General features: G+C 53.7%; 2 protein-coding genes across 7 annotated transcripts in view; both read left to right on the top strand.

Annotated features, from left to right (window-relative positions):
• The window catches only part of WHRN (whirlin), a 77,483-nt gene extending 75,385 nt beyond the window's left edge, over positions 1–2,098 (top strand). For 3 of the 5 annotated variants that reach the window (XM_036022120.1, XM_028520380.2, XM_036022121.1), the window contains 3 exons: positions 121–302; positions 790–912; positions 1,224–2,098. In XM_036022120.1, the coding sequence (XP_035878013.1) occupies positions 121–302; positions 790–912; positions 1,224–1,406 (488 nt within the window). In that variant the 3' untranslated portion in view covers positions 1,407–2,098. The remainder of the gene's footprint in view (positions 1–120; positions 303–789; positions 913–1,223) is intronic. The other 2 variants (XM_028520389.2, XM_036022119.1) reach the window with 1 other exon arrangement.
• A 3,268-nt stretch (positions 2,099–5,366) lies between these two features.
• AKNA (AT-hook transcription factor) overlaps positions 5,367–13,861 on the top strand; it is a 52,325-nt gene continuing 43,830 nt past the window's right edge. For both annotated transcript variants that reach the window (XM_036022118.1, XM_036022117.1), the window contains exon 1: positions 5,367–5,537. The gene's annotated coding sequence lies outside the window, so the exon portion shown is untranslated. The remainder of the gene's footprint in view (positions 5,538–13,861) is intronic.

Here is a 13,861-nt window from a genome sequence, read left to right as displayed (position 1 = left end):
CCGTCTTCGTCCAGGGAGTTCCCCTAGCCTTCCAGTCTGCAGCTTCATCACCTCCTCCAGGAAGCCCTCCCTGACCCCAGCTGTATAAATCATCACTCTCCTTCTGTTCCCCACTCCCAGCAGCCTCCACGCTCTCACAGCTCTCGGACAGTGGGCAGACTCTGAGTGAGGACAGTGGTGTGGACGCTGGCGAGGTAGAGGCCAGCACCCCTGGCCGAGGCAGACAGATGGCATCCACCAAGAGCAGGAGTAGCAAGGAGCCACCTCGGAACGAGAGGAGCACAGAGGGGGCCACCAAACCAGTAAGTAAGGAAGAAAGGGTCGCAGGGGGTGAGGGGAAGGCAGGCCCCAGGTGAAGAACTGGAAGTCCCTGACCAGGGTTCAGCTTGACAAGTGACCACAGACAGGGGAGAGAGCCCCTCCCTGGAGGGGTGTGGGTACCGGGAACAATGCTCTGGAGGGCTGGGGGCCCCGAGTTAGTCCTGCCTTCGCTGGGACGCTGACAAGCTGGGCACTGAAGGTCGGTCTGGAGAATCTTAAAGCTCAGTTCTGACAGGACGTGGTGGCTGTGGCCTGGATCCCTGTCCTAGTGCCACTACCAGGTGCCATCTTGGGCTGCCCCTTAACGTCCCAAACCTTGGGGACTTTCGTAGCAATCAAGAGTTGAGGACACCAAGCGCTTAGCTTACTGCCCGGCAAAGCGGAGGCTCCCAATGTGACCTAAAGGGGTGCATGGCCAGGCCTGTCCACTGAGAAGGCCTTCGTCACTGTTCTTCTTCATACCCACAGCCCGGACTCCTGGAGCCCACATCCACCCTGGTCCGAGTGAAGAAAAGCGCGGCCACCCTGGGTATCGCCATTGAGGGTGGCGCCAACACCCGTCAGCCCCTGCCCAGGATCGTCACAATTCAGGTACTTCCCCAGGCTGCCCCCACCCCCACCCCCATCCCCACCACACTCAACGATCTCTTCCTACGTCTGGAAGTTTTTTCCCAGCATCCCAGGAGGGTGTCCACCCCGGCAGTGGTCCAACACCCCAGGACAGACTCAGGTTCATAAGACCTTTGTTCTCCCTGAGCCTCAGTTTCCTAATCAGGGCAGTGGACATGCAGATTGTAACTGCCTGGTTGACAATGTCAGGTCCGACTCCGTGGGTGGTCAAAGCCAGGCCAGCCTGGCCTTCGGGCACCCTACAAGCCTCTGCCCTGTGTCTCCCTGTGCAGCGAGGCGGCTCCGCCCACAACTGTGGGCAGCTCAAGGTGGGCCACGTGATCCTGGAAGTGAATGGGCTGACGCTTCGGGGCAAGGAGCATCGGGAAGCTGCGCGCATCATCGCAGAGGCCTTCAAGACCAAGGAGTGTGACTACATCGACTTTCTGGTCACCGAGTTCAATGTGATGCTCTAGGAGCCAAGTCCCGAGGGCCTCCCACTGCTACCTGGCCCCTGGCCCCTGGCCCCGGTCCCTCCTCCCTCCTGGCATTGTTAAGCTCCTTAATGGGCCAGAGCTGCATGGCCAGGGTAGCAGGAAGACAGCCCCCACTCCCTCCTGGCCCACTGGACCAGAACCGGGAGAAGAGAGCAGGGCAGGGCAAACGGAAGGTCAGGTCAGGATCTGGTGCCATGGCCGGTACACAGTGGGCACTCACTACAAGTGTGGGTTTCAGGAAGGCGAGAAATGAAGGGGAAGGCCAGAGCACCTGTGCCTTGGCACGTCCACCTGTGGTCTGCCAGGGCCACTGCGCCCCCTGTCCAGCTATGACCTGGCCTATGCCCAGATGCCTTGGCCTTTGTCTATAGAGTGAGGTCATGTGAGAATTCATGGACATGGCCCCCAGCTGGGTGGGGGGCATCTTGCAGGGCCTTCAGTGCCACAAATAAGCATCAAGCACCCCCCTTTCACCCCCATTCCTCCTAGCTCCTTGTCCCCCATGGTATTTATTATTTATTTCCCTCTCCACACCCCTGGGGACCCAAGACCCCAGCTTCCCATTGCACCCCCAGCCTACCCCAGAGGCCTTGCAGGTGACCAGCGACGTCAGTGTATTTATATACAGAGCTTACGACTTTAATTTTTCAATAAAGAGATATGAACAAGGAGGTTAGGGTCCAGTGTGCTGTGTGGCCTGCCTTTGTGGCTGGGGTCTTGGTCGCTCAATGTTGGGGGTGGGGGGATAGGACAGCCGGAGGTACCCAGAGCTGCGCACGTCACTGCCCTCTGCCCTTGACCCCCACATCAGAAGTGCAGGGGCACTTGAACCACACCCCTGTCGTGGAACACCCTGCCTGAAGGTTATTTACAGATGCTACTTTCAGATTAAAAGGCCTGGGTATGTCAGGAGGCAGAATGCACAGTGCACACGGATGTTTTGCAATACATAGAGGTGGCCCACCTTCCGGCAGGTTCCAGCAAGTGACTCTGAGAGGGAGATTCATATGCAAGGGGGGGGCCGTGGAGGAGTGGGGGTCAGCAGGGGGAGGGGAGGAAGCCACGCTGGGTGGGATTTCAGGTGTTGTCCTGGGAGGGCGGCTGCAGCCTGATCCCATAGGGGACACCATAGTGTAAGCTAGGCCAGGGGACAGTGCTCTCATGCTTTCAATGTTTGGACAGGCCTGGGGGAGAGGGGAGGGACAGTAAGTTCCCAACCACTTCTCACCCTCTACCTCTGCAGGCCACAGGCTATTCCAGGAGCCCAGCAGAGTGGATGTGAGAAGTAAAAATACACTAGGGGGGTGGGGAGGTGGCAAGAAATGGTTTGCTCCCGAGCCCCCAGTGCCTGTGTCCCTCATCCCCAGGGTTCCTCTGGGGCAAGAAGAGTTTGAGAAGTCCTGCTTTGTCCAGCCCTGTGTCCAGGGGGGTCTACCTGAATGGGTTAGGGGCAGTTGATTTCGCCATATTCTGCCCTTAGCTGCTCCAGTTCTCTCCCAAGTCCAAGGAGATCACCTGAGACCAGAGCAGCCTATCCCTGAAGGTCCTAGACCCTCCCCAATCCTAATACCCCTGCAGGGAAGAACCCTTACCTGGCTGCTGGGGAGCTTTGTCAAACCCCAGATCTCCCAGTGTCAGACTCTAAATCCAGAAGGATCAAGGGCAAGGGACTTCACCTTTCTGAGCCAAAGTTCTCCTTCTGCAAAATGGGTGTGGTAGGCTGAATAACGGCCCCCAAAGGTATTCAGATTCCTAGAACCTGTGAATGTTACCTTATATGGTAAAGAGAATTTGTGGATGTGATTCAGGCCTGGAGGTGGGAAAGTTATCCTGGATTACCTGGGCGGGCCCAATCTAATCTTGGAGGCTCTTTGTGAAAGGGAGGCAGAGGGAGAGTCCACTAAGAGGAAAAGGTGTGATGCTGGAAGCAGAGGTTGGAGAGATGCGCTTTGCAGGTGGAGGGAAGGGCCAGGAGCCCAGGAATATACAGGTGACCACTAGAAGCTGAAAAGGCAAGGTAATGGATTCCCCCTCAGAGGCTGCAGAAGGGACCTGCCCTGCTGACCCCTTGACTTTAGCCCCATGAGACTGATTTTGGACTTCTGACCCCTCTTTGTAAACGAATAAGTTAGTGTTTTAAGCCATGAACTGGTGGTAATGTTATAGCAGCCACAGGAGACCAGTGCATGGGGATGCTGCTACTGTCCTCTGATGGAGGTTGGGATGCCGTGGGGACCATGGCACCAGGCCCAGCGTCAGCCCCAGGGAGATCACTGCAGTCAGGATAATGGTGAACAAAGAAAGGGGCCCTCTGGTCTTTTAGTGCCACACCTTTTCCAGGCCCAGGGGATGGAGAACCCCCAGCAGCTGTCCCCCCACCCCCGTGGCCTAAAGTTTGTACTCTGAAAAGAAGTAAAACAAGAATTGGTTACTGAAACTGTTGCTTCTGAAATTGCTAGGACTGACTCTAGGGCTGTGGAATTTCAAACCTAAAAAATTCCTTTATGAGTGGGCTTAGAAAGGTCAAATGGCCTGCTTAAAGTTGCACCACTGGTGAGCGGTGGAGGACAAATTTGCACCGAGGGCTGCCTGGGATCAATGACAGGAAGCCCCAGGATAAGCACATTCCTGTTGTCTTAGGCCCCAAACCCTGGGCTAAGGCAGCTCCGAATATTGTGGGAGGGAGGGGTCAGAGGTTCACCCGGACACATGCACCTGTGGCCCTGACGTCTTTACGCCTGACGCCAGGGCTGGAGTGGGGAGGTACGGCTAGAGAATCTCAGAGTGTGTTGCCAGAAGACAGAAAAAGGTGAGTTTCAGCCTTGAGCTGGGGCATGCCCAAGCAAGTGCCAATCGGTCTTCAAATCACCTGGAGCCCTCTCTGCTTGGGAGAAAGCAGGGTGGGGGGTGGGGTGCAATAGCCCAGTGTGGGGAGTACAGGACAGAGAACAACAGGGCTCAGAGTCCACACCTTTGTGTCTAAAACCTGGCATCGTATTCCACCTCCACCACTCCCTGCTCGTGTAATCCTGCGCAGGTCACTTAACCTGAGCCTCAGTTTTCTCATCTTTAAATAGGGAGCACAGTACTACCCTAACTCATACATTATTGTAAGGGTTAGCTAAATTTTTTTCCCTTGGAACAGAGTAGTCCTTTAGTGAATCCAAGCTGCTGCTATAATTACCATTTAGATATGTGTGTAGACTGTCACTGGCAACCTGGGGTGGGGGTGGGGGGCTGCTGGGAGGAACTGGGCTGCGACAGAGCTGGATGCAGGGCCTTGGGAAAGTCTCCAGGTTCATTTCTCTACCCTGCGAAACAGGATGCTTCGAGGAACTCTAGATTAGTTCCATTGTTTCGTTTCTTACGGCCCTGGTGCCGTGTTTGTTTACTTACTCCCTCAGCAACCCTGTGAGGCAGGAATTATAAATCCCACTTGCGTGAAGCTCAGGGGCGGAACTGGGGCGAGAGCCTAGGCCAGTTTGACCTTACACAGCTATCCTTCAAGCTGCGCTTTCAGTGGACAGTGGATTGTTCTGTCTTGCACTCGCTGCGGGACCTTGGGCAAGTTCTCTCCAGGACTGGGTTTCCCCGCTCGCCTAACGGTGGTTTGGACTACAGGATACTAACGATAATACCAACCTACCTCATAGGAGAAGATCGGTCCTAATAACCACTTACAACAGTGCCTGACACATGATAAGTGCTCAAGAAAAGTTATTACAGTATAATCATTACTGTTATGAAGCAGACTGTTTCCACTATGAAAGTCTGATTTCTTTCTCACTGCGACCTTGCACAAATGTCTTAATTCCGGGCTTCAGTCTCGCGTCTGCAGTCGGATGGGTTCCGGGACGTCCAGGAAACCTCCGGGATTTTCGATTTTTGGTGGTGGAGCCGCTTCTGAGTCCCTGGGGGCGGGCCACAGGCGGCCGCCTCGCTACGATTGGTGGAGCTTCCGAGACCCCGCCTCCTGGGGCCGCACCCCGCCCGTCAGAGGCCGGTCTCGGGGATTTTGCAAAAAGTCGCTGCCCCGCCCCGCGCCCGGATTGGAGGCCTTTGTTTGCCGCTCAACTCCAGGAAACCACCCCGAGCCGGGGCTGCCAGCAGGTGAGACTCCGGGAGGGGCTCGCGGTGGGTTCGGGGCGGGTTCTGGCCCCTCAGTCGGTCTCAGTTTTTCCGTCGGAGGAATGGGGAGGGAAGGAAGGCAGCGCGGATGGGTCTTGATCCACAGGGACGGTGCTGTTCTCGATCTCTCCCACGTGGAAATATCACGCGAACGGGGAGGAGACCGATCGCCGCTCTGGGAATGGGAGGGAGCCCTGGACAGGCGATCGGATCCCAGTCCAAACCGCGCCGGCTGCGGGTTTCCGCTGTCAGCACCTTCCGGCCTCAGTCTCCACCTCCGCACATTGGGGGCGTTGGCTCTTTCTCACTGTCTCCGGCTGGGGCCGGTCGCAGGGAGGGGAGGGGTCCCGAGGGAATCTGGAGGTGGTCCTTGGCTGGGCCTCGAGCTGTGTTTGGGCTAGAGGTGTGGTCGGGTAGCTGTGGCTACGGGGAGGTGGGACTTCTCTGTCCTGGGATTTGTGCGAGGTTCTCTCACCCGGCAACAGCCCGCGCACCCGGACAACTCGGAACTGCGCGCCCTCCCCCGAGGCCTAACGCAAGTTTCTTTTCCTCTTTTTGGCGGGAGGACAGAGGCAGAGCTAGGGGCCAGAATCGGGGTGGGCAGCTCTGACAGAGGTAGGAGCTGGAATGGACTGCAGAAATAAGACCAGCCTTTCTTGGTACAAAGATGGGGAGACCGAGGCTCAGAATGGGGCCATGGCTTTCCCAAAGGCGCACAGCAAGGCAGGTGCAGAGCTGGCGTCTCCCCAGTGTGTTGGGGCTGCCACAGGCAGAGCCAGAGCCAGCTTTTTGTGCGACTCGGATGAGACTGCTTGCTTGGCTTTTGTTGAAAGAAATCACAGGTTGGAGCGGATCATTACCTAGGTTTCAAAAGCTTCTGCTTCTGAGTGAGAAAGTTGGAAAGGAAAGTTGTTGATAACAAACCGGGGCTATTTTGGAGCTGAGAAGCAAAGCTGAGACAGGCCGCAGTGAAAAGCGACATTGTTCTGTCCTCTAGAACAGAAGAAAAAGAAATGGCTGACACTGAAGCATGAAGGACTGAGGTTAGATACATACAGGGACCGTCCAAGAGAATTTTTCCAGGCTCCTCCTCTGGAGTTTGTGGATTTCGTTTTTTGGCCACTGGTCTTGTTTTATAAAGAAAACAATGTCTGCCTGTCCATTTGAGGGGACCTAAGTCTGGCTTACCAGTGGTGGGTGGACCCCATGGTGATTTGGAGACTGTTTTAGGTTTATTCCCAGGAACCATCTCAGTTCTTTTCTAGGAGGAGAAGGTGCCTATGGTGGGGCCTTTGCCTCCCGAAGCCCAGCAGCTTGCGTTTGAATCATGTGATTTGGGCTGTTTATTGCAAGGAAATTTCATCAGCTCCCACCAGCCCACACAGTGCGCCAGGGGCGCCACGGTTGGGGTTTCCAGAGAGCCTGGGAATGGTCCAGGCACTAAGGCTGTCATGCTGAGAGGGTATTTTGAAAACTGGTACATGCCAGGGATGTTTCAATTTACCCCCGTGAGCGGGGTGAAGAAAGTATTTTTAAAGCTGAATCCAGCTGAATCACCAGCTGAATTCCATGTCCTTTTTATGCTTCCTCGGTCCTGGGAGGTGTGACAGATCTGGAGACTAAGAGTTAGAAGAACTTGGTTCATATCCTCAGCTTGGCTTCAGTTCTGAGTGTCTCAGTTTTCCCCACCTGTGAAATGGGCGTCAGTGCCACTTTAAGGCTCAAGTGGCGTGGCATCATAGAGAGTTTTGTGCAGCCCACATCCTGAGTCTGGGGATGAGGAAACTGAAGCCCAGAGAAAGGAAGGACTAACAACATTAATACTATTGGTAATCATAACTCATGGTTATTGAGTGCTGTATTCTAGCCATTGTGCCAAGGGTGTTACTGCAAGGAGTGGGGTCTGGGAAGGCAGAAGTCCTTGTCTGTCTTGTCCCTAGTCATCCTGCTGGTGCCCTGTACAGAACCCTACACATAGTGGATGTTTAATACATTGTTGATCACCCAGATGATGTCACTTAATGTCACGTCCTTGCCATGAGGTGGGTGTGACTGTTGTTCTTGTTTCACAAATGAGAAGCCTGAGTTCAGAGAAGTTAAGTCGGAGATCACAGAGCTCTTCCTTGGGGTTTGAGGTCCTTACTTTGGGATGCTGCAGGAGTGTGCCATCTGGTGAGAGCTGGCTGTGAGCATCCCTTCCCACTGCTGTGCTTGGGGATACCATGTTGATACTTGAAATTGGTCATAATAAGGGCATTTATAAACATTATGAAAATCAGTAAATGCCACAAATCAAGGCTTTTCTTTCTTTCTTAAAAAACAAAACAGAGTTGCAAGTGAGCGGTGTTTGGGGACAGAGGCCAGCCTTGCTCTGCACGGCAGCCAGGAGTGGAGGGTCCCTGGCTGTGCAGGAAGCCCCAGGGGGGCCAGGCCAGAATGCCCGCACCCCACAGCAGGTCGCCTTGAAGGGTGGGATTTGGGAAGGAACCCTTTATGGATGAGGCTCCCAGTCTATGCAGTGAGTTGTACAGTGGAGCCACCCTCTGACTTGGAAACAGGCTTGGAATCCATATAGGCCTGAATTCCAGGCCAAAATATCTAGCCTTTAACCTGGAAGTGATGGCACTGTCAGTGGTCTTTAAGAAGGGAAAGGCGCCCTGGCTGGCGTAGCTCAGTGGATTGAGCTCGGGCTGGGAACCAAAGTGTCCCAGGTTCGATTCCCAGCCAGGGTACATTCCTGGGTTGCAGGCCATAACCCCCAGCAACCACACATTGATGTTTCTCTCTCTCTCCCCCTCCCTCCCTTCCCTCTCTAAAAATAAATAAATAAAATCTTTAAAAAAAAAAAAAGAAGGGAAAGGCATGACTGGAACCATGCTCTAAGAAATATCCAGCAGCCTGTGCCCAAGGGATGCAGAGTGGCCAGGGCAGGGCAACTGGGAAGAGGCTGTTGCTGACCAGGGGGGTCAGGAGAAGGCTAATGATGCCCCTCCTGTGTTTTCTGAGCACCCACTGTATGCTAAGCCGTGCACACCCATTGTGCTATTGCTCTATATGCACGCCCCTGGGGAAAGTGTTACCCTCAGTCTGTAAATGAAGATACCAGGGAGGTTCGGAAATGTATCTAAGGTCAGAGCTACCAGACCTGTACCCAGGCCTTCCTGCCCCCAGACGTTTTACATTTTTAATGTCTCGGTCCCTCCTCCCTTTTAACTACAGTCCCATTTTGGCTCTAGTCTTCCTTGCCAAGTGCTAGCCAAACCCCACCAAGGTCGTGGAGAGAGACCCCCCTGCTCCCAGGGCTGGTCCAGCGCTGGTCCCTAGATCCTGGCCAGCATTCCACCTCCTCTGACCCTACCCTGAGGCTGAACCTGTCCTGGGGGAGGAGCTGTGATTAAGGCCAGACGGCCCAGCTGTCCGTCTTTTGGAATCTTGGGACCACACAGCCAAGGACCAAGGACCAGGAAGGACACCAGTGTCCAGGAGGGTGCGCTCAGCCCCTCAGTATCAGGGATTCATTTGGAGGGTAACGCTTTACTTGTGGGTGCAGATCCAGTTCTGCCTCTAATGCGCTGTGTGATTTGAGGCAAGTTGTGTACCTTCTCTGTGCCTTTCCTCATCTGTTAAATGCCCGGTTTTGAGCTTCCAATTGGACAACGCATGCCATGCACTACACTGTTGAGTGGCTACGGCTGGGATTGCTTCCTTTCCTTTTTGTGATTTTCACATGTTCCTCTGTGTTGTGTAATGGCCGTATGTGCAGGAAAGGACATACAGTATCAGAGTTTAAAAAGAGGAAGAGGGAAGGTGCGGGGTGGGAGTTAACAGAAAGTCAGAGTTTCGAAGGTCCTCACGGGGCCCAGCCTCTCTGCCAGCTCGCGTGGGCGGGGAGCCCGACGAGGGCGTGCCCAAGGTCCCACCAGAACGAAGCACTACACCCGTACGTGTTGGTGGCTTTTGTCTTTCAGAATAGTAGATGCTCATTTTACTCTTATTTTTTAAATCAGCTGTGACTTTTAGAAAAGACACATAAGAAAAAGAGTAAACGTCTCGGTTCTGCTACCTAGTAATAATTATTAAAAACATCTTGGGACACCTCTCTCTTTTTTCCCTTTTCCCCACCTTCCCTTCCTCTTTCCTTTCCTCCTTTCCTCCTTCCCTTCCCTTCTTCCACATTTTATTGCTTTCTTCTTTAATGGACTCAAACTAGACATATTATAACTGGCCTCTTCACTTAACATATCACTTTTTTTACACCATTTCATTTTCTTCTACACTATGACTACCATAACTGCATAATATTTCTTTGAGTGGAAATATTATAATTTAATTTACTGATCCCTCATTTTTGGATGCTGCAGTCGTTTCCAACCTTTTCATCCCCTGCAAAGTTCAATTGCAAAGTGATTATGACGATTCACAGTCTGAATTCAGACAGCTCGGTTCAAACCCAGGCCCCATCCTGCGACATGGGCATCATAGTTCCTACCTCCTTGGGTTGGTATGAGGGTTAAACAATGAGGCCCTAATCCATGCAAAGGCCTTTGAGTAATAGGTACACAATGAAGTTTTGCTGTTAGCAGTGCATTTCTGGCACATGCACACTTTTTTTGTTTGACTCTTTGCAGAACATGAATTTGGGAGTGTGTATGTGTGTCTTCTCCTCCATATGCCACACGGTCCTCATAGCCCGTGTTTCAGCTGGCTGAGAAAGGCCCGTTTCCTTCTCTCTTAAGTAGTCAGGGTGGGGACACAGTTTCTGGCTGGGTCAGTGACTCTCAGAACTGGTTTGGGGACCACAGGGAGAGGGTCATACGGGGGTAGCAGCATTTCTCTCCATTTGGGAGGGCTGGCTTTCCCCCTTTGTGTATCAGACCCAGAACTAGAGTTGTGGCTGACATGGGGGAAGCTCCAGAGCCCGGAGAATTAAGCCCAGCCCTGCAGGGAGCCAGCCATCTGGGCGTTTCATGAAGACGGCCAAAGTCATTTATGTGCGTGCTCTGTGCCAGCTGGGCCCTGGGCCAGGACCCTAAGCACACGGTCTCATTTACCATCCCAACGATAGTATAAAGTCAGTATCATCCCCACTTTATAGACAAGGAATCTGGGGCTCCGAGAGGTTAAGCAATTTGCCCAAGGCCACACAGCTGTCCAGAGAGACCCTGGAGGTCTCTGAGTACCCAAAAAGCCCATGTGCCCCAACCCTTGTGCCCTGAAGCCTCCCGTATGCACGGCGTTTCTGCCTCTGGGCAAGTGTAATCAAGGAACACAGGAGATTTAGTGCTGGGCAGTCATTTCTGATACTCTCACTAAGCCCAGACGGAAGGGAAGGCACTTGTCCAGTGTCACCCAGGCTTGAACCTGGGTCTCTACCTCCCAAGCCAGGCTTCCATCCGTCCTCCTTGGTTCACTCTGGAAATTGTCACCTGCCTCCTCTCAACCCCAGATTCCCTATGGATTTTCACTACAGGGGTAAACTCAGCAGCCTGGGCAGCAAGGAGTGGGTGACCTTAGGGTGGGTGTTCGTTTCTTTCTCAGGAAAATGAGAGAAGTGGGGGGCCCAAGGAGTGGTCGAGAATGAAATAACACAACCTTCCACTCCCAGGGCTCCTGAAGTTGCCTGCCCCTGGTTTTCCCCAGGATGGCTGAGACCCCACTGTACCTCCTGGGCCCTAGGACACTGTGTGACAGAGTGTCACAGTCTCACAGTCTCTGTGCAGGCAGGGCTCATCACATCAGCAGGTAACGCCCATCCCGGTCCTGGGCTGTGTCCTGGGCTGCTTCAGAAGGCTTGTTCTCCCCTTCCAGTCTGGCTAATATGCCAGGCACTTAGGTGGGGCTCAAGAATGATTGAGGAGGGAGGGGATGGCAGAGTGGGAGAACTCTGGGGGAGTGGGTAAGAAATGGCCGAGTTAGAGCATCTCAACCCAGGGGCCAGAGGGAACAAATGGCCGAAGGCTTGCTGGGCTCCAGTGGTGAGGACTGACAGGCGTGGGCAGAGCAGCCATGGGCGGGCGTGCTTCTGGTGAACGTAAGCGCTATCAGTGGGGCCAGAGGGTTTTATTTTTTTTTGTTGGGTGACCAAGACCTGCTCTCTTCCCCATCTCTGGGCCCCAGTTTCCTCACCTGTACAAGTACAATGGAATCACACTCCTGTCTTGCCCACTTCCCGAAGCCGTTCCCCAGTGTCTCGTGTTGTGAAGGATGAGAAAGCACATTAGAAAACACAAAGGCTCTGCAGCACCACCGGAGCCTCATTCTAAAGTCAGAACATGGGCTCCGTGAATTGCAAGTGGGTGGCAAAGAGCTCCAGTCCCAATTGTATCATGCCCAGGTTATTCATTATCTCCAGAGGCTGCAACAGTGTGAGCGCCAAGCGTAGTCATTGAGAGTTGGGTCTTTGTGTGTTTGAATCTTTACCGGCACTCACCAGCTTTGTGACCCCTGGGCAAGTGGCTTGAATTCTCCAGTTTACCTGCCTGTACAATGAGGATGTCCCACCTGCCTCAGTGGGTTGTTTTGAGAGTTACAAGCCAGGGTTGGGCCACTGGCTGGAGTCGGTAGCTCAGCCATCATACGTCACTGTGCTTCTGCAGCTGGGCATGGGGATGTAATGGTGAGCACTTCACAGACCTCCCCATTGTTGGAGATGCACTTAACTTCTTTTTTAGAAGAGATTTTACTTTGCTTTTAGATAGATGAGAAGGGAGGAAGAAAGAGAGGGAGAGAAACATCGATGTGCGAGGGAAACGTTGATCGGTTGCCTCTTACATGTCCCCAACCAGGGACCTGGCCCAAAACCCAGGCATGTGCCTTGACAGGGAATTGAACCAGCGACATTTTGGTTTGTGGGATGATGCCCAACCCACTGAGCCATGCCAGTCAGGGCCAGACTTAACCTCTAACCCCTAGGGGGGCACATGGGGCTGGGATCTACAGGTTGCCTGAACGTTATCAGGGAGAAGAAGTAGGGCTGGGTGAGGAGTGAAAGCACAGCTCATTTGTCTGAGGAATTGCAAGGAGCCCCATGTGGCAGGAGCCACCGAGGGAGGAGGGGAGGATAGAGGGAGAAGAGGCTGGAGCAGCGGCCAGGCTACGGGCGTGCCGGGGTGGCAGCCACCTGGCATTGATGGCAGTGCTGCTGGGGTTAATGACCAGGGAGGGAGAGTGAATGAGTGACAGGGTGTCAGGGGAGCCCGCCCTTCGCACAATGGCCCACATGGTCACCAGAGCTGGCAGGGAGGGGTTCTCATGAGGGTTGGCTGTGCTCCATGTTAGGCTAGGAGCTGTGGTTTGAGCTCCACCACCCAGATGTGGATAAAAGGCCGGGGGGGGGGGGAGGGAAAGGGGTAGGGTGGTAACCAGGATGAGAACACCTGGTTCTGGCCCAGCTTTGCCAGATAGGCACAGGCTGACCTAGGGAAAGTTCATTCATTCATTCATTCATTCACTCAGGTTTCAGGCCCCTGGCTCTGTGCTTTGCAGGTATTACCTCCTTGGATCTTGGCAGCTGCCCTGTAGGGTGGCTACTCCTCTTATCCTTGTTTACAGGTAAGAAACCGAGTCTTAGAGAGATGAAGGCTCAGAGGTCACAGAGCTAGCAAGAGATTTGAACCCGGGTCTGCATTAACTCTAAGATTCATTTCTCTCTCCACACTGGTGGTTCCCAAACCTGGCTGCTCCTCAGAATTACCTGGAGGGTTTTTTGGACAAAACCGAGACCAAGTTTTTTTCTTTTTATTTCCTGAGCAGGGCCAGAGCCAGAGCCACATATGCATGGCAACTGGGCGCTGAGCCATTCCCCCACCCTGGCTCCCGCCTCTCTCACCCTTAGCCTTGCTCCTTCTGGGGAAAGTCCAGTTGGTTCTCACCTTACCCACTGCACTTGTCCTTCCAGAGTGCTCTGCTGCCAGCCCTTCTCGTGGCTTACTTCCGCCCCCTTGCTTCCTTTCAGTCCCTTGATCGAATGTCACCTTCTCACAGAGACCTTCCTGGCCACCTCCATACCCTCGTCCCCAGCCTGTTACTCTCTGACCCATGAATTCTCTACCAGGCACACAACCTGGTCACCTGAGACACGTTAAAGTCTCTGATGCCCAGAAACTGATTCTATTGGTCTGGGCGAGTCCTGGGCATCAGCATTACCAAAAGCAGCCTGGGACGTGGATCACAGCTCCATCCTATTCTCTCCATCTTGTTCACACCTCTCTCTCTCTCTCCCTCCTCCCTCTGTGTGTGTGTGTGTGTGTGTGTGTGTGTGTGTGTGTTGTCTGTGTCTCTACTAGAGGGGAGCCAGGGCTTGGCCT

The sequence above is a fragment of the Phyllostomus discolor genome, chromosome 3, assembly GCF_004126475.2.
Source record: "Phyllostomus discolor isolate MPI-MPIP mPhyDis1 chromosome 3, mPhyDis1.pri.v3, whole genome shotgun sequence".
Lineage (NCBI taxonomy): Eukaryota > Metazoa > Chordata > Mammalia > Chiroptera > Phyllostomidae > Phyllostomus > Phyllostomus discolor.
Note: the sequence above shows the minus strand (reverse complement) of the source record. Positions and strands in the feature narration are given on the sequence as shown.